This window comes from Pomacea canaliculata, linkage group LG1 (assembly GCF_003073045.1).
Source record: "Pomacea canaliculata isolate SZHN2017 linkage group LG1, ASM307304v1, whole genome shotgun sequence".
In the NCBI taxonomy this organism is placed as follows: Eukaryota; Metazoa; Mollusca; class Gastropoda; order Architaenioglossa; family Ampullariidae; genus Pomacea; species Pomacea canaliculata.
Genome location: NC_037590.1, coordinates 31,648,053 through 31,667,181, shown reverse-complemented (window position 1 = coordinate 31,667,181; position 19,129 = coordinate 31,648,053). Strand labels below are relative to the sequence as shown.

The 19,129-nt window shown below is 43.1% G+C and overlaps 2 protein-coding genes across 48 annotated transcripts in view; both read right to left on the bottom strand.

The window, feature by feature from the left end:
- Positions 1-170: 170 nt before the first annotated feature.
- On the bottom strand, positions 171-1,136 carry LOC112561030 (protein Ycf2-like). The gene has a single exon (XM_025233172.1). It carries the CDS (start codon positions 1,134-1,136, stop codon positions 171-173), a length of 966 nt encoding a protein of 321 aa, XP_025088957.1.
- A 1,659-nt stretch (positions 1,137-2,795) lies between these two features.
- Positions 2,796-19,129, bottom strand: part of LOC112572817 (ankyrin-1-like) — a 110,356-nt gene continuing 94,022 nt past the window's right edge. For 44 of the 47 annotated variants that reach the window (XM_025256486.1, XM_025253542.1, XM_025254136.1 and 41 more), the window contains 4 exons: positions 18,110-18,235; positions 16,433-16,465; positions 5,024-5,152; positions 2,796-4,500 (listed from right to left, as the gene is read on the bottom strand). In XM_025256486.1, the coding sequence (XP_025112271.1) occupies positions 2,828-4,500; positions 5,024-5,152; positions 16,433-16,465; positions 18,110-18,235 (1,961 nt within the window). In that variant the 3' untranslated portion in view covers positions 2,796-2,827. The remainder of the gene's footprint in view (positions 4,501-5,023; positions 5,153-16,432; positions 16,466-18,109; positions 18,236-19,129) is intronic. The other 3 variants (XM_025252848.1, XM_025253892.1, XM_025256238.1) reach the window with 1 other exon arrangement.

The following is a 19,129-nucleotide window of genomic DNA, read 5'->3' as shown; positions in this document are numbered from 1 at the left end:
CTCTGATTGTTCCTTTTCTTCTTGGGAAACCTCTTCTTCCGACTCTTCTCGAATGCACTCATCCTGGACTTCCATCTCAACCTCTTCATACACCTCTTCTTCTTCATCGCCTTCAAAGTCTTTGTCTTTGGGTGGTGAGGCACTAACATGAACTCTTTCTCGCACGTCTTCTAGAATGGACTCAACAAAGTGGACGGCTGTTTTCTCAAGGATCTCTTCTTCGGCCCCACCACTAGCAGAGCTTGCATCAGCTTTTCAATATCTTTCTCTGGTTCAGAAGCAAAGAACATTTGACGGAAAGCATCAGGAGTAGGTGACAAAGGACGCTCCAGGTCGTCATAACCTTGCACAGTCAATAGAGCGGGCAAAGAGCTCTCTTCGGGCTTGACGCTCTCTTCTTCCTCTTCTTCATCCTCGGGTTTGGTGTCCTTCAGACGCATCAGCTCTTCTTCTGGTTTCTCCATGAATTCTATTTCCTCCGCTTCCTGTTCCATGAATTCTTCGTCCCCTCCTGTTGCTACCCCTAGCAGGTTTTCATCTTCGACCAGAATGTCTTCTACTTCTCGGCCCTCATCTGGCTCTTCCTCGTATTCCTCACTCCCGATCTTCGCTAGCATGTGCACATCCTCCTCCTCCAACTCTTCAAACTCTTCTTTCTCTTCTGCCTCGGCTTTGCAACTGATAATGTCTTCGGGTATCTCCAGTTCTAGCGCGCGCTTGCCTGGGTACACAGAGCCTGGGTCTAGTTTGTATGGCTGTTCATAAGTGTCGTCAGGAAGCTGGTCCTCAAAATCTTCTGGTATTGGAGACTCAGGAGGTTCAATTTCTTGAAACTCGCCTTCTCCGTCTTCAAGGGCTTCCTCCTCCTCTGGCTCCCGCTCTTCAACAGCGGCCTCCACCTCTGGTGCCTCTTCGGCCGTGAAATCAAGCGTAGATTCGAGAAAGCCACTTGTTTTGAGTTCTGTGGAGGTTTCCATCGGTTCATCCGTTTTGAACGTGACCTCTGTGGGAGGCTGAGTCCGATCCGAGTCTAGGTCGGAAGTCCACATCACTTCCTTTTGAAATGAAGTTGACATGGTCATTGCTTCCTCTGATGGCATCTCTAAGCCATACAGGGTGGTGTCTGAAGTTGACATGGCGTCTTGCAAATGGCCTGGTCGGATCTGGAGTTCAGAAAAGGTGGCTTCGGCTCCACTCTGAACCGGAGCATGCATTTTTCTTCTTCCTCCTCGTCCTCTCCTCTTCTTCCTCCTCATGTTCCTCAATTTCTTCATCTTTCTCGCTTCCTACCTCCCAAATAAGAGCGGGAACCTCTTGCTCTTCAAAATGCTCTGCTTCCCGAGGCACAAATTCAGCGAGTTCCGCTTCTTCCTCTGTTCCTCCTCCAAACCATGATGCAGGCAGTTCTACGGGTAATTCCGCATCGTATTCTGCAATATACTCTACTTCTGTCGGCCCATTCGTCAAAACGCTCTCAAACTGGTCTACCTTATTCTCGCACTGTATGTCAGACATATATAAGTCGGCAAAACTACTCCCAGACGTTACAGATTCTGCAGAGGCTGCCATGAGACCCAAAGTTTCCTCTGTTCTAGCTATTTCTTCCCCTTCTTTCAGTTCGCTTGGCGACATAACCTCGAAGGGTGAGCTCAGCTCGTCCTCATGAATGGTTGACTCGTCCAGCGTGTGCGTGACCTCCTGATCTTCCTCCTCCGTTTGCTCGGTTTTGATCTGCTCCAGCATGGAGCTGGCGACCTGCAGGTCGCAGACAACGGACACAGATGAGGGTCCGTCTCTGGGAGTGGGAGCCGGAGGAGAGGGAGCAAAGTCTGAGCAGGAATCTTTGGTCACCTCGGTGCCCTCGTCGTCCACCTTGACCAGCACTTCAACCACCTCACCTCGCGAGATGAGGGTTGCGTCTGTCTCGAACACTTCGTCTTCCGGGCTTGAAAGAATGGACTTCGTCGTGATGGTGGGGGTAAGTTTTTTTTCCACGGAGTCGGGTGATATGTCATACGCCGACACGACATGGCACACCCTACCTGTGTCAAGATCATAGGATGCAGCTAGGAGAGTTGGCTCGACGGATAATTCTGAAGACGATGTGGACATTTTATAGTCGTCTGCGGACTGTTCTGAGGCAAAGGGCGTGGCAAGGGTGTGAGTTTGAAAAGTGACTCTCTTCTCACTAGCAACGTGTTTAACTGGCACTTCCTCCTCTTCCATTTCATCGAAGCTGGGCCCTCATCGATAGGTGACAATTTTTCCTCCGTGGAATCTTTTTCTGTCTCAGACGACTCATACACTTCATTGTCAGCTAAGGATTTTCCAAGCGTGTGAACCGCCATGGGAAAAGAGGTCGGGACTGGGGAGCAGGAGGATGCGACTCCAGTTCAGGTTCCTCAGCAATAACAGAGCTTGACAGCTCAGATTCGCTCTCAAAGGTGGTTAGCAGTTCTTCCGCCGTCTGAGAAGGAGAAACAGAGCGATCTTTTTCGTCTGTCATCTCCTGTAAAAGTTCCTGCTGGGCCAGACGGGATTCTATGCTAACAACGCTCACTAGGGTCTCCTGATGATAAATCACGGAATCCGACTCTTCTGACTCCGAAGATTCCTTCCTTTCAACATGTAAGCTACGAGCAACTACAGCTGCTGGTGGCATCATGCCTTTTGTGGCAGACTGGAAGGCTAGGTCACCAAAAACAGCATCATGGGTGTGACCAGCAGCGCCATCTACGCTGCGGGGGGTTTCCAGGTAATCCGAGTCATACCGTGTCCTTTGCGATCTCGTCCCGGACATGCTGGCGGCTTTCAATGACAGTTGTGATCACCTCTTTCTCGTACGCGTCTTCGATCTGGTCATGCGGTTCAAGGACCTTTTCAATTTTGGGACTCTCTTCCGCCTCTGCCCTTTCTTCGTCTTCCCATCTCCGTACTCCCTGTATTCATGAGTCACAGAAAATTCCACGCCAAAAGTAACTTTTCTTACAGATTTTTCTTCCACGCAAACCTCTGTTTTATCTTGAGTAAACGTTACATCGGGATAATCTGGGTCATCCTCCTCTCTTCTGTAAAAGGAACCCATATCTATTGACTTTACTTGATGAAATGACGAGACCAGCTTTTCTTGTTCTATGAATGGCTCTGAGAACTGTCGCCTGTACTGATGGGCTATTTCCCAAGGCATACGTACATAGGTACCAGAAGTCTCGTCAAACACTTGGACATCGTTATCAGAGCTACTGCTTTCTGATGACATCTCCCTAACGACTCTAGTCGCGGGTTCTGATGGTGATGCCATCTCCTCTATCTGACTATCATGTACCATGAGAATGTCTGAAGGGACCTCAGCTTCGGTGAAAGAAGTCTCTAAATCTGCTTTTACCTTTGTAAATGTCATGACATTATCCTGTTGTACTTCTGTAAATGTCACACCCTCACCTTTTGCTATCCTCCCTTCTTCATCATCTGCAAAGTATGTTCTAGAATCTTCTGAAGCTGCTTCGATTGATTCCAGAACCTCATCTGAAACAGTCTTATCCTCCACCTGGGTGGAGTAAATTTGAGATTCCTCTCTGAATGGTTCATGTGATGCTGCACCTTCATCTGATTCCTTCTCTTCTACTTCAATAAAGTATGTCTCAGAATCTTCTGCATTCTCTTCATATGTAAGAATCATATCACCTTCAGTCTTTCCGAACTCTTCTTCATCAACGTACTCCTCAGCTTCAATGTCTTCCTCCGACATTTCTGTTTGTGCTACTTCATATTGTTTTTGAACTTCCACCTCTACTTTATAGTCACGCTGGAACTCAAACGTATGTGATGTTTCTTTTAAGTCCTCAGGTGAAATTTCATGGGTTTCTTCCTCTACTAGCTGTGTTTGAGATATCTGAAGCTGTTGGGATGTATCCTCCTCAGTGAAGCCCATGTTGTCAAAGGCTAAGTATGCAAGCCTTTCTGATTTTTCCTCCTCTGAGAGCCCTGTCATGCCAAGCACTTCTTCATCTATATCCACATCCTGTTCATGTTTCTGCTCATCCTGGGTTAAGAAACGTTGCTTATCTTCACCTGTTTCTAGCTGTGTTGGGCTTAGTGTATCATGGGCAACAGTTTCTGCTGAACTACTTACTGTTGTGGCAGTAAGGTCCTCAATCACTTCAGTAGGTCTTGTCACATGCTCTACAATATGAGTTTGTACAGCATATTCTTCTTCATATTGCTCAAAGGATTCTGTGGCAAATATAAGTTTTCTTTGTAAGGCAGTCCCTGTTTTTTGGTGTCTGTATTCAGATTCTGATAGATCCTTAGATAGGAAAGCTGAACTACTTTCAGAAGTGGACTCTGCTTGGAGAGACTGCGTGTGTGAGTGTAGCTCAGAGGTTTCACTAAAGGAAAAAACAGCATGCTTGGAAGGAGAGCCCTTGGAGAGAGGAGAGAACTGCTCCTCCACATCTGTCTCCTCCGTTTTCTCCTCGCTTGTCTCACGTATTTCTGCATCTACAAAAAGAAGCATTAGTATGCGACACTTTGTTACCTTGTGCAAAAGTCATGTCAAACATGCGAACTACATTTTGGTCAAGTCAGCCTCAAGCGTCTGACTGGCCTTCTGAAGCTGAAAACAGAACACAGCCCTGCAATCCTAAAAAAAACATCTTATTCTCTAATAGTTCTCTAACGCCTTTTCCTTTTCTTTTTTTTAAAAAAAGTGTCTGCAGTAATGCACATTCTGTGCACTCTAGCAGAGACCAACAGTTGTCAAACAGTAAGAACTGAAGTTTTGAGAGAGCAACATAAGCTACTTTAGGCAAAGAAAAAATCATGCAACTGAAATAAACCTGAAAGAGAACTTGGAGATTGTGGTACAGTCCTGTAAGGTGTAAGCATAGGAAACAAAACATATCTATAATAATAACAAGTAATAATGATGGTAACAAGAAAGAGATGGGGACCAAATGAGTAAAACACATAAATGAAACGAGGTCTGAAGACGCACGCAGCGGACTGGATCACAGAATGGTACCTTGGTCAAGAACATCTTCCAGCTGAGCCACCTCAGAACTTGATGAGCTCATTTTGTCTTCCCCATGATCTGTAAGGTCTGATATCCTTGCCTCTGCTCCAATAGAGGCTGAAGCCACTCCTGTTTCTTCTGTTAGAAATTCACCTTTATGCTCAGTATGATGTTAAAGAGATTTACTGAAATTTTTTAACTTGTATTTTAATTATTGTGCCTTAAATTATATTTGACAAATTTGAGAAACAATAAGATTTATGTCATCAAATTACAGTTTTCAGTTGTCTCTGTGTCAATAAAATTTCAAAAAAACCCCATTTACATGATTTGACACATTTGTTAACTTGTTAATGCACACATTGTTTGAAATATTAAACAAAATTGCACCGCATCAAAACCTCTGTAACATCTGACATGTGAAGTAGTTTTAAAAACAATTTGAAAAATACCCCACAAACTGTTAATTTTAAAAACCTTCAAACTGTTGCTAAAAGTTTATTAATGCGTACAACTTTCTGTTGTGAAATGCAGCTCACGAGCAACAATAAAGAGAGCGGAATATAAATAAATGTCCACTGGAACACATAAAGTGTTATCTTATGATGTTTCTTCAAATAAAAAAGATCAGTGCAATAAGTAAAAAAAGACTGCCATAAATGTCTATTAGTATGTGTGACCATTGGCTATAGCTACACAAAATAATTAAGCTAAGTCTTTTTATTATATATTAATATTTCTAAAACTTAACTCAAGAAGTTCTAAAAACTGGAAATAAAATTCTAAAAAAAAAATGCAAATACAATGTGTTGAAAAAATCTACATGAAGTTTTTTTAAAGGATTAATTAGTTGCATCTCTCTTTGCACAAAGTTTGTCTTATGTGTTATAATCGTTTCTCTTAGATTTCAGCTAATCAACTGACAATTGGTTTGAACAGAAATAAAATGCCATGTCTCTGCTTACCCTTATATGACAAAAAGATAATGGAGAAAAATTGACAATAGCTGTTTTTACATTTGTGTTCCTGCTGCTGCTTATTCAAAGACCCAAGGTTGTGTGTCAGGAAATATGACAATGATTGACAATAACAACAAAAGTTGTTTTTACACTAGAGTTTCTGCTACTGCATGGAGATCAATCACTCTAGGTTGTTTTGCCTCAGGAAATATTACAATAATTTGATCCAGATAACTCTAATGCTAAGGTAAAGATAGGTAAAAGGTAATGACTTGTATTGTGTCGAGGGTAAATGGACTAAAATTTGTGTTCAATCTTTTGTCTTATTTTCAACTTTCCCTTATAGCTCAGTGTTGTAAAGACTATTTTAGGACATAAAAACAAAGGCTTTCAGACAACATAATACAATAAATAAAAGACAATATAAACTGCAGCATATTTCCAAATGCAAGACATTGTCTGCAATGTCTGTTTAAAATACCTCTGTGCAAATGGGACATAAAAGGAGCAGGGTGCTTCAGCACGAAAAACATACATTAATTTGGTGCAAAATAGACCATAACACTACAAAGCATAAAAAATTCACACTTATAAAAAATCAGGAAAACTCAAAGAATGGAGGGAAAACAAAATAAATAACAAGAAAAAGAGGTCAGTGCAAAGTGATGGCCGGCTGGGACTGGCTTGAAGCTGAGTTTCCAAATAATAAAGACTGTAACAACAATTACTCTAACATGCAAATTCTGCAGGTCCTCCTTGACAAAGCACATTCCATAAATTGGAGATTTTGCAAGCTGTCTGTAGCAGCGTCCACTGACTGACATGAAACTAAAATAAAATACAGTTATACCTCCCTTGCATTCACGAGACTTTCAAAAGACACTGCATACAACTTGTGTGCCTATAAGCCATCCTTTTGGCTTTAAGCAACCAAAGGCACACAGGTGAACACTGAGCGAAGGCATGCATCACTGATCACTGTCTGCACGCGACGGAACAGAAGAGGCACAAAAAGCAGTCTGAAACTTCGAGCAGGAACACCAGTCGTGCAGCAAGACCAAAGCAGCAGGACCTGCTGACTCACCTTCATCTACGCCATGGTCAGCTGGTGTCCGCGCCACTTCCAGTCCTGCTGCATATAGTTCCTCAAAGCTGGAAGTGCGACCCATTCCTTGCAAGTGTGGTTCGATCTGGCGGGTATCAAACCTATCTCCTATTTCTAGATCCTTGTCAGAAAGAGGCTCCTCGGTAATGTCTGCTTCTGTGGTGATACCCATGTAAAGGTTCTCATAACTCGATGATAAGCCACTCCCTTGGGTCGTAGGTGAAGGTGGCATGCAGGGTGCTGTGGGTTCTAGCTGTGAATATGTGTCAAATTCTCTCTCTGATCCTGCTCCAAACTCTTTATCCGAACTGATGTTGGACTGAGTATTGTTGTCAGCAGAATCCAGAAACTGAATGAGTGCTTGCTTCACTGGATTCTGATGACTGGGTTTCTGTGTAGACAGCGAGTAGGTCATCCTGAAATGTTGCTCCCTTCGTTTTCTCAGATCCTCCCGCTTCCTGTCCTGTCATGGCTACTTCCAGCTCTAAAGGATCAACAGTGTCATACTTCAAGATTGTTCCTAGTTATTGTACAAAGTTGAACAAACTTTCTTCAAAACTTTTTTTTTTTTGGTTAAATCATTTTTTTTTCTTCTTACAACACTGAATGATATTGTCTTAATGTTTGTCTTAGGATGAATAAATTTGTTTACTTTTCTTAGGTGCAGGTAAAAAGAAACTTTACCTTCAAAACTTCTTGGAAGCACATTAAACTGACAGGATATGCTTATACATATCACAATAGATTTCCTTAAATTGCCTAGGAAAATCTCATTACTGTTATTCGCGAATTTTGTAGTGACAAAAGGGAGAAAGGCTGAATACCTTGTATATCTATGGGGATATGCTCTACAGGAGACTGTTCTTGTCCTGCAATCCAAGAACTTTCTGAAGGCTTTCCTGATCCTGCGATGCAATCAAGGTGTAATCCGTTGGCGAGGGTGGGCGTTCCGATTCACGGTCTTCTTCGCTCATATCTTCATCAGACTCCTCGGACTGTAGACTGTCTCTATCAAGTTCCTCGTCCTCTTCATCTTCGTCCGACAGAGCATCGTCTGCTTGTTTTCTCTTAATGTCAAGGGCTCTCATGAGGCCCTCTTCATCATGTGAGGTAATGAGAGTAAACTCTGAAGGTGACATAGGTCTATCGAGAGTGTCTATCTGATGTTCTTCCTTACCTATCTTCGAATGGTACTCCTGTAATTTCTGCTCGATGAAGATCTGCTCCGAAGTGTCAACCGTTATCCTTCCTTCTGGCTCAAAATCTGATCCGGTCATGGTGCATTCTGAGGCTGCCCAGGTCTCACTTCGTGAGGTATACTCTGACTCGGACATGTGAGACAAGGTACTCTCCGAGTAAAAGCTACGAGACGCCGAGGCTGCTTCAGATGTATAACTGCACGATACGACAACGGGAACTCCATTTTGAGCGAGCTCTTCTCCTTCTATGTCCGAGGGTGTGCCAGAACGATCTTGAACTTCAGTTGAGGAGGATGGATAAAGAGGGGGATGAAGAGCAAGGCGATGTTCATCAATACTTCGTCATAGAAGGCGCCATTGCCCGAGACACTGCTGTGCTCTGAAACACGTTGTTCAAAGTTTGTTTCTGTTGCACCTTCCTGGTCACCAAAGTCCTCCACCATCTCAGCAATGCCTCCTCTAACATTCTCTTGGTCTTCTATCCACCAGCACTGGGACCTGCTCCTCTAAAAAACGCTCAGACCTATCAATGAACACATCCAGAGAAACATCCTCTTCGCTTTGTTCACTTTCCTCTTCAGGGGGCTGCTCCGTTTCTGGGGCAGAAATGACTCTCTCTTCCGATGTGAAAGCTTCTTTTCTGTCCACGAAATGCAATAAGTCTGCTGTTTCTGGGGAACGATCCTCGGGTACTATTTCAGTCTCGGCAAATTCTCGATCCAGTTCAAATGTCTCGGATCTTTGGGATTCGAAGGCTGTAAAGTGCTCCTCGTGGTGTGTTATTTTTGTGTCAGACACAAGTGTTTGTTCTTTTATTACCTGCTCAACATGTTCTCGTGAGATGTGAATCTTTTCCTCCACAACTTCCTCCTCTTCGTACTGCTCAAGATCATCCTCCCTTCCTTCTTCCTCGTCTGAAGACATTTTGCAAACATATTCCTCCATGAGTCTCATCTCAGCCAGAATGCCAGAGAAACCAGTCTGTCTCTCCTCAGCCTCCTGCTTCGTTTCAACTTTCTGTTGTTCCGGCTCCGGAGATTCATACCGGTCTTCAACCTCTTCACGCAAGTCTCTTTGTGTGCCTTCTAGAAAGAGTTCTTCATCAGGAAACTTTTGCTCATCTGTGAAGCGGCCGAAAGTTGGACTTGGCCTTGACTCTTCCAGTTCAGTCTGAGATTTGGTCTCCTGTTCTGTGGAATACTGGAAGTGATCCGGTGAAACTTCTTCTGTTGGGCTGTCAACAACTGGCATCTTGAGTGGTTTCAGCTCCTCTTCGCTGCCGGATGAGTAACGTTCAAACATGTCCTCGTCCTCCTGCTGAGCGTCAAAAGTGTCTCTGAAATCAAGTTCCTGGTCAAGCTGTTCTCTCTGCATCATGTCATCAGTGGCTCCGCTAATAGCCATGAGGTCATACTCTGGGCGATGAAGCTCCAGAAATTGTCCCCCTTGTGGCTCTCCACTGGCTGAACTGACCTGCTCTTCAAAGTCCTCTGAAAAGCCTTTGGCTGCATATTCTTCTTTAGACGCTGCCTCTTCCACGGAAATTTTCTCTTCTTTTTCTTCCCCATACTCTTCTTCCAGGGTTTCATGGGTGTAGCGGGAATATTCCTGTTGGGAATTCTCTTCAGTCACAAATGTTTCTTGTCTGTTCTTCAAACTGGTAGGTTCGCTCAGTATAAGTGAGCAGATTTTAAGCGAGATTTTTCTTCAACCAAAAATAATTCTTCCCTATCTGCATACTGATAAGAGGCTTCGGAATGAATCAATTCTTCTGCGCTACGCTCTTCATCGGCTGTTTTCTCTGTCACTGTTTCCTTTTCTTCAATGTATCCCTTTTCTTCTATGTACTCCTCGCTCCTCGTGTCCTGATCATCTGCTAGGTATCCTTGTTCACGCTCAGCCTGTGTCTCTTCTAGTGTTTCAGCGTATATGTTGCTGCCTGATTCACGAGAGTCTTCTTCAGAGCTCTGTGCCCCTTCTTTCTCAGCCGATTCGTCTTCATACTTTTCGGTTAGCTGTTTGTCTGTTGTCTCTCTCTGGAGCTGCAGCTGACCATCAAATGACTCATCGATCTCATCAGGCGTTCGGAACTGTGCTTCATCTTCCTTTCTTCCTCCATTCCAGACAGCTCGTCATATTTTTCTAAGCCTGCCTCCTCTTCCTCCTCTGACTCGTATCCTGAGCCACCTTCCATGACAGCTTCATCGAGTTGCAGCTGCTGTGTTTCTTGTCTGGCGGCATCTGCATCATAATGTGACATGAGTGCAGCGGTCAAGGCATCTTGTTCTTCAATCTCCTTCTCGATTTCTTCTGCGTCGGGTGCTTCTTCCTGCTCTTCAGTCGGGGAGGATTCTGCCTCCTCTTCCCTGACCTCTTGGTCGTATCGCTCGTACGTCTCTCCTATATCTTCTTCCTCCGATTCATCGCCGGATTTCTCGAAGCGCTCCTCAAGCCTCTGCATGCTTGTATCAGCACTCTGCAAAGAGTCGCTAGCAAAGGCAAATTTTTCATCGTGATAATCATAAAGCTGAGCCTCAGAAACAGCAGTTGTTTGCTCCATTTGTTCCGTCGCTACATCCTCGAACATGTCTTGTTCTTCTTGCACTTGTTGTGCTTCATCCACCTCCTTCTCGGTCTCCTTTTCAAAATCCTCCTGATCCGATTCTCTCTCCGACAAGGACAACTGCGGACTTTGAGTTGGCACCTCAGGCATAGCTGCAACTAGCGTGTCCTCGTATTTTTCTGTAGATTTCAGTTCTTCCTCTTCCACATCTCCAATGATTTTTTCTTCCATGACTGCTTGTGGTTGCCTATCGACAAAGCACACTTCTTTGGATTGTGCAACCTCCACAACCTCAGCTATGACCCGGTCCTCTTGTAAGGGAGAGATGTCTGAGGTCTTGGACCCTGGGGACCTAATCAGTTCTTCTTCATCTGCTACTCCTTCGACAATCTGTACCGGAAGTTGTGCGATTGGATGACTAACAACTTCAACTTCTTCAGCATAAATCTCAGATTTACTAGTCAGTTGTGTCACTTCAGCACTTACCGCAGCCTGACGTGTTTCCACTTGTGTTGTCGTTTCGTAGTAGAACTCGTGTTCTGTTTCGATTTCTGTTCTCCCTGCAGGGAACCCTTCTCTTGCTTTACTTCTACGGTTTCTTTTTTATCAGTTTCTTCAGCCAGTGTTTGGTCTGCTTCATCCTCTTCAAGTTCGCCTTCTAACTTTTCCGTGTCCTTGTCCAGACTAGGCGATTCGCTCCCCACCTCCACAACCATGGCCTCACCTTCCATTTCAACTCTGGCTTCCTGCATAATACCCTCAAATATCTTGTCTGTGTATGTCGTGTCCGTTTCATCGTGAATACTGACCATTTCTGAAATTTGATCAAAGCTAATTTCTGAAAACTTTGAAGATGATATATCTTCAATTTCTTTGATTTCCGGAGGTCGTCACTTTCGTTTAGAAGACCCTCATCTTTGTCACTTTCAGATCTTCGAAAAAGAGCTACATTCTCTTGTTCCTTCTCAATACTCTCTTTTTCCTCTTTGGTGTCAACCTCTTTTGCTTCTTCTGGAGTGGTTTCAACTGCTTCTGTGTCTGAAGACTGGGAGATTTGTCTTTCAACAAGCTCCTCATCGGAAATTTCCTCTTTGATAAGTTTGACCTCAAGTTCTTGTGTAGGAGCTAGTTTTTCTGGCTCCATTGCTTTCTTAACATGTATTTCCGTGATGAAATCTGAAGTTTTTTCTGATTTGGACTGGAAGTGATATTCGTCTTTTAACCTGCTCGTCGCGACTTTGTGTGGTCTCCTGGTAATATTCCTCTGACCGACTTTCTGAAACTTCTGTTTTTTGGAATGACCGCTCTGTTCTCTCACCTGAAATTTCTGTTGATTCCTGCTGCTTAGTCTCTTGCATAAGAGAATCGTCCATAGCAGCCAACTGTTCTTCCTCTGTGAGTTCCTCTCTCTCGAGGATTTCCCAGTCTTCATCCTCTTCCTGCTCTGGATACCCACCAGCGGCCTCATAACCTGTTTCACGAGATGGAGCAAGAGCTTCTGTTTCTGTGGGATATTGCTCAGTAGTCTCAATCTCCACAGCTGATGGTTCTTAGCAATACCTTCTTCCTCTAATTCTTCATCAGAAAAAGTAGGTGTTTCTGACTTCATTACATGAACAGTTTTAATTTTGATCAGATCCTCTTCCACTTCCTCTACACACACCTCGGTATGAACAGTCTGTATGGTGATCGTCTGAACAGGCTCCTCCTCAACCTCTTCGTCGGGAACCACGCAGACTTTTGCTTCAATTCTCTCCACAACTTCACTTTCAAATGGCTCTTCGTCGATCTCTTCTCCGTGAACAATGTACTCTTCCGCTTCATCTCTGTCCACAAATTTGACCTGCACCTCTTCTTTACTGACTTTCTCTTCTCTTTCTTCTGAAACATATCTTTCGCTCTTAGACGGTTTAGAAATTGTAATCTTTGTTACCTCCTCTTTGATCTCTTTCTCTTCCTCTTCTTCGGGAACACAGACTTTACTCTCAGAGGTCTTTGAAACAGCACTTTGAATTTCTTCTTCTGTGATTGTCTCTTCAAACTCTCTGTCACCAGGCTCTGAGACCGTCGCCAAGATTTTTTGTGCTATCTCCTCCTCTTCCTCTGGAACACGGCAGACTTCCATATCCCCAGCATCGGGAACGATTTCACTCTCTTCTTCTTCCTCTTCCTCATGCTCCGATATTTGTTCTACTTCGACGACCGCTTCCTCGTCCTCTACAGGTTCTGTTAGTGTCTCTGGTGGAAAAGCGTGGTCTTTGATTGGGATCTCGTCTTTAGTCACATCTACTACGATTTCTTCTGAGGCAATCACAGTCTCGGCTACCTCAGTCTCACTGCTCTCAAGCGTCTGCCACTCTATCTCTTCCTCCTTGGCCTCCATGAACACTGCCGCCATAACGGGGCACGCTTCTGCAGTTGCTTCTTCTTTCTCTTCCGTTTCCACGACTTCAGAGTCTGATTTTTCCGTTACTTCTTCAACCCGTTCTGCTTCAAAAATCTCATCGCGTTCAGATCCGGACATTAGGGAATCGCTTTCTTCAAGTGTTACGTGACCATCTTTGGCTACTACGTCCACTGCTTCGTCACCAGTTTCCGAAACTGCCGCCTCCCCGGCCGCTTCGTCAAACATTTCCTCGAATTTCGTTTCATCGCGCTCCAGCTCTTCCTTTTGGACGTAAGCATCGGTAGTAAGTTGTTCCCTTTGAAGTTCCTCCCTTTCTACCTGTTCAACTGTTTCTTCGAATTCCTCTTCCAGAACTTCTTCTGTCCCTGTTGAGATTTCTAGTTCCTCTTCGTACTTGCAGACGTCTACCGTCGTCGCGCTCTCCAACTTGTGAATCTCTGTAAAGGCCTGGATCTCTTCTAGTTGTTCTTGGACAGCTTCCTCCAGCTCAGAAGTTTCACGACCAAGCCACTCGGTTTCCGCCTTTTCCACTTCCCGACTAGGTGCCGGGATTTCTTCTGCTTCCATCTCCTCTTCTCCTCCTCGTTCATTTGCGTCCTCGAAGCGCTCAGAAACCTCTTCAGCTTCTACAGGTTCCGTATACAACTGTTCTTCTCTCGTGTACCCGACGTCTTCAGCTGGACTTTCGGGAGCATCTTTTGCTTCTCTGGTCACGGAGACTTTTTCTCCCCAAGATTCAAGACGCTCTGCCTCTTTTTCGAGAACGTCGCGGGACCCTGAAACATCGAACTCTTTTCTTTGCACCACCCTTTCTCTGTATACTGTTTCCTTCTGTGTAACCTCTATCTCGGTGCTACGGTATTCTGTATCGAAGCGCCTCGTTTCTGTGAACTGTGTGACGCTCTCTATCACCGGTACGTGCATATCCGGTTCTTCGTCTGCAGTGATGGGAGATGACGGCTGCTCAGGCGCCTCGGCCTCCGCAGCTTCTTCCTGGAATGTCTGCAGTGTTTCTGCTGCCCGCCAGCCCAAGCCCGATCCAACGAGATGCATTGAGAAAGGGAGAGGGCCAGAGAATTAGTCAACGGTCTATTGGCTACACCAAGATTTTACACAAAAATGGGTTCTGAAATTAAGCAAGAGCACACAACATCCAATGAAAAATAACGTAAAAAAGTGGAAACCAAATGATGGTGCGATTACAATTTCCTTAAGATATAACAGTTTTAACCCAACATTTCAGACACAGAGGCAGAGAAATTAACAGAGTAGGTAAGGGATCAAAAACAATACCAGCAACATCTTGTCAAAGCTGGTGACACAATAGCTTGGTCTACATCATCTCTAGACATGATTATACGTTAATGAATAACTTAATCTTTGCTCACATTGCCTTGCCCGGTGTAAACAGTAAAAATTTCCAACTACAAAAAAGAACGTTCTATTCGTGTTTACAAAGCACAAATAAAAGATTATAAATCTGTAAATATCTACACCACAAAATCCTATTATTCTATCAATGCTGAAAACAAACTGAAAACATAAATGGAAATGGAAGAGCAATATTTATCGTATGCATTGTCGAGAAAGACACCGACATCAAAATTGTACTGGTTGTCAACATCCATTTACAGAAAACGAGTTTACACGACACGAAACAACACTAACAAACAAAACTGTAGCATGTATTCTGAGATTACAGAATTGCAGACTATCACGAAAGCGTTGTGTCAGAATTTCCTTAAAAGCAATGTCTACAATTCTGCTCTCTACCCACAATCACAGATTAGACTTCAATGTTCACCATACATGGACAACACTCCATTGAAGACATTAATACTAAAGACATCACGGCAAAGCCGGGAATGCATTCGGAAACGGTGACTGTGCACCATCATCTGTCACAACACGTAAACGAGGGAAACAGGAAGCTCACAAACAAAATCAGTTAAAAGAATAAACAGGAAGCGCCAGCACCATCCAAACAATCGTTTGCTGAAAGTAATCAAAATTAAACGAAAGGTTAACGTCATATTAGAAATTGTTCCTTTAAAAAAAAAAAAAAAGCATCGTCCTTGTGTTGATACCTGTGATAAAAATAGCAAAAACAAAAAAGGGGGAGGGGATTTTGAGCCTCGTTAAAACCGATCGTATAAATAAATTGCGATTCCGAAAGTAAAACAAAAGGGTCACAAATGTCAAACGAGAACACAGTCTAGTAAACCACGAACAATGAAAGACTCCCGTGACCCCTTTCAGTTTCCTGCTACGTACCAGAAGCATCCGAGAGCTGCGTCAAAATCACGTGACTCCTTTTCATTTTCCATCCCCCACCCCACCCCCCAAACCAAACTCTACCACTTTGCCAGGGATGCTTCCGGATGGAGTTTTAACGAGGTCAAGCTGCTTTGCACGCTAGATTCCGCTTTAAAAAAACAGGAAATCATGGTTCATGGTTTTCTTTGTGCATGTGAAGCTTTCGTCATTATGTTCTGCAAAAGAGCTTTATAAAAAAAAAAATGTACCTGGGATCGCTAGCATGCATTATTTTACTCAAAGCAGAAATCTCGTGCTCATGTTTTGAAACTGGTGTGCTTTTTCTGCAAACTCAAAATAAAAGCTGAAAAAAATTGGACGGCACAGATCAGATACATTTGTCTCTTCCTTAAGATGGCGAGAGAGAATCGTGTCAGGTCAGGGAGGTTGGCAGTGAAAAGATGGTGAAACGTTTGCATAGGGTAAACTTTGTGACATAGAAACGTACATTACTTTAAAAAAAAGTATTTTAAACATTATTTAGCAGTTTATTAATTACATTTGACATTAAACACTTAAAAACGCCTCTAGATAATGTTGGTGGGACAGAGGCCAATTATTTTTAAAAAGGGGGAGTGGTAATAAAAGGGTTCATATCCGAGATGTGCGTGCGTGCGAAAATAGTTTCGGAAATCCTCTACACCCAGCTGGCGCATGAATCGATTGTGCCTTACATGTAAACAGCCACAAAGGTTGTATTTGCAAAAGTATGTTTTGAACTTATTATTTGTTAGACCTGCACAATTTCTCTCCCCTTCGTCAGGCCAGAAACATCACACACACACATATAAAATATATTATATTCATGTAATAAAAGACGACATCGATCCTGGGGGCCGACACAGAGTACAAACAGCCACATAGTCTACCTTCTTGATAGGATTCCTCCTCTTGCAGCTCAACTGTAAGGCAAAGTAGCAGATTCGTCAATTACCTTTGTCAAACTTTGAAAACACGCACGTGCGTCACGTGCACACACACACACTCACAAACACACACCATTGCGTGCATCGACGTAAACAACCACTACGATCTTGGCTGTACATTCTTGATACGATGGGAAATTTGTGAGGTAATCGAAAATTCAGATCGTAGCATACACTGTGTTCTGACCTTTGCTTTCAATCGGATATTTACTACGTCGTTTAAACAACAACAACAACAACAAAAAAAAAAACTGTGGTGGGGGTGGAAAGGGTAGTCTTTAGATCTTGTCATTTCTCTGAAAGTATTATTAACACTTGTGGAAACTGCAGTATTTTGGAGAACCTGTCAGCAACATGAACCGTTTTGTTCCTAGGATTTTAATGTCTTTCGTCACGGCTTTGTGTGTGTATGAATCAAGTTGCTGGCGTGAGCCTCGCAGCGAATGAGAATCTCGGGAACTGTGAACGCGTTACAGGAAGTGTTAACTATGCGTATCGCTGATTTTTTTCAATTCTTTCCATTTTATGTTGTTGAGTTTACATGTGTGTTTAAAATTTGTAAAAAAAAAAACCCACGTTATTTTTAACGTTCACTTTAATCAGAAACGCATACAAATTAAAATGGAGTTCCGTCTGATCAGAAATCTGCTGACTTGCACTGTAAAGCAACATATTGCTTTTCTCCCTCAACTAGGGGAGCTGTCATGTGACTTATCCTCGAAGATATGAAGCAACAGAAATTTTTTATTTTGACTTCTCCGTAACTTTCCCACACAAAAAAAAAAATTCATATTTTACACGCTTTTATCTAGTTTCGCTTTTACACAACGTATGCGACCTCCGGGTTTTTTTTTTTTTAAAAAAGCAACATCACAGAAACGTTCAATGCATTTTGATTTGATCACTCTTCTCAGCCATTTACTCTCGTCATAAACAGAATTTTCTTTACCGTTCAATAGCTTCATGCGTTCTCTTGGCCTTCTTTCCTTGCACGAACGAGCACTTGAGTCATTCTAGCTTTTATCTAGTCTTTAATTTTTCTAAGTTCTTACTTTGATCTGCAGTGACACCGTCTAACATCCTATGTCGTCTGCTATTTGTGAATAATTCGTTTCCGGATGAGAGCGAGAGTGAAACAAATGTGTGCATGTGAAGTATGAACTGAGACGAATGAGAAACTGGATAAAAGTCTACTGTGTAAACTGAAATATGTATGGTCATTAAAAAAAACTAAATAAAATTGTGATTTGTGGCTCAGAGTGTTTCTGTTTGCACATCTGTATTTTGAAATGTAACTTTGAAAAAGTCGTTTGTGAAGGTCTGTGATCAAACCCCACACAGCGGTTAAAAAAATGTTAACGCAAATAGCATATACATCATTAACATATTTACCTGACCTAACTTTGGCAAGCACCAGCGTCACAGACAAGGGAGGATGAGTATGGAAAACAAATTTAATCTGAGATGTTACAAGGGGAGGAAAGGAAAGATTACATTCTTAGGTTTTCTCTTAGATGCTTGGCGACTTTCCACATAGCACTTAAAAACAAAAAAAAACCGGCCGGAGTTGTGAGAGGTTAGCTTTAGCATGGTGCGGATAATAGTCACGTGGCAGCTAACCTTCCGAGGACGCCTCATATTTAATTCCGAAATATGAAGGCACGTCCTCATCCTCGTCAGGGGGCGTGCTGAGATCCTCAGTGATAGTAATGACAGGCGTATCATTGTCTGCCTCTCTGCTACCTGCTGCAAAAAGGGCAAGCATCAGAAACAAAGGCACAGCACGTGCAGCAAGGATTACACATTTTTTTAAAAGAAGAGGGGGGGGGGGTAAACACTGCTTTTCTAACGATGAAACGTCGATGGATGCATAATTGTGAACGAAAAAAAAAATGACAGAGTGGGAGCAGGAAAGACATGTTAAAAAGAGCCACAGAAGCTTTTTTTCAAGGTGGCCACTTATACGAAGATAAAAAAAAGGTCTAGAAAGAAATAATGAAAATGGGAGCAAACGAAGGAAGAACGTAACGAAAGAGATTCAGTAAGTCAAAAATAGCTCCACAGAGGAGAGACGTGTAAAAAATGAAAATGGTGCAGGAGTGGTTGAGATGCAAATACGTCTGGCCGATGCCTAGTCTCACACACAAACTACGGGAGTGCATCGTGCATGCAGGCCACTACAACACAAAACACGCGCATCTTACCTTTTTCTGTATACTCATCGACAACACAAGTGTAAACTACACGTCAAATGCACGAACATCATGAAAATGGGAGGGAACATTAAAAAAAACCACACCTCTGAACCTTGAAATGTCATCTTTAAACACATAAAAGTTTGCTCGAAGCACTTATAATTAAGTTGGTGGTATAAACAGTAAAGTGGTTTATTCTACGATTGTGTTGACTCTCATCATCGACTGCTGGAGTGTCTCGGAAATAACAATGATCGATAACAAGCTGAGAGCTGTCAAGACTTTTTTTTTTTTTTGCACTGAACTCCCCTCCAACTTTGCATTTAACAAATATCTGGCAGCACCGTCAGCAACATCCACAGGCTCGAACACGCATATCAGTCGCTCTCTCAAGACATTTGAAACTACGTTAGTAATTTAACAGAACTGTTAATATGAACTGTAA

Bases quoted from the DNA above. Each gene is read 5' to 3' on its own strand.
- LOC112561030 (XM_025233172.1), bottom strand. From the start codon at position 1,136: ATGTCAACTTCAGACACCACCCTGTATGGCTTAGAGATGCCATCAGAG.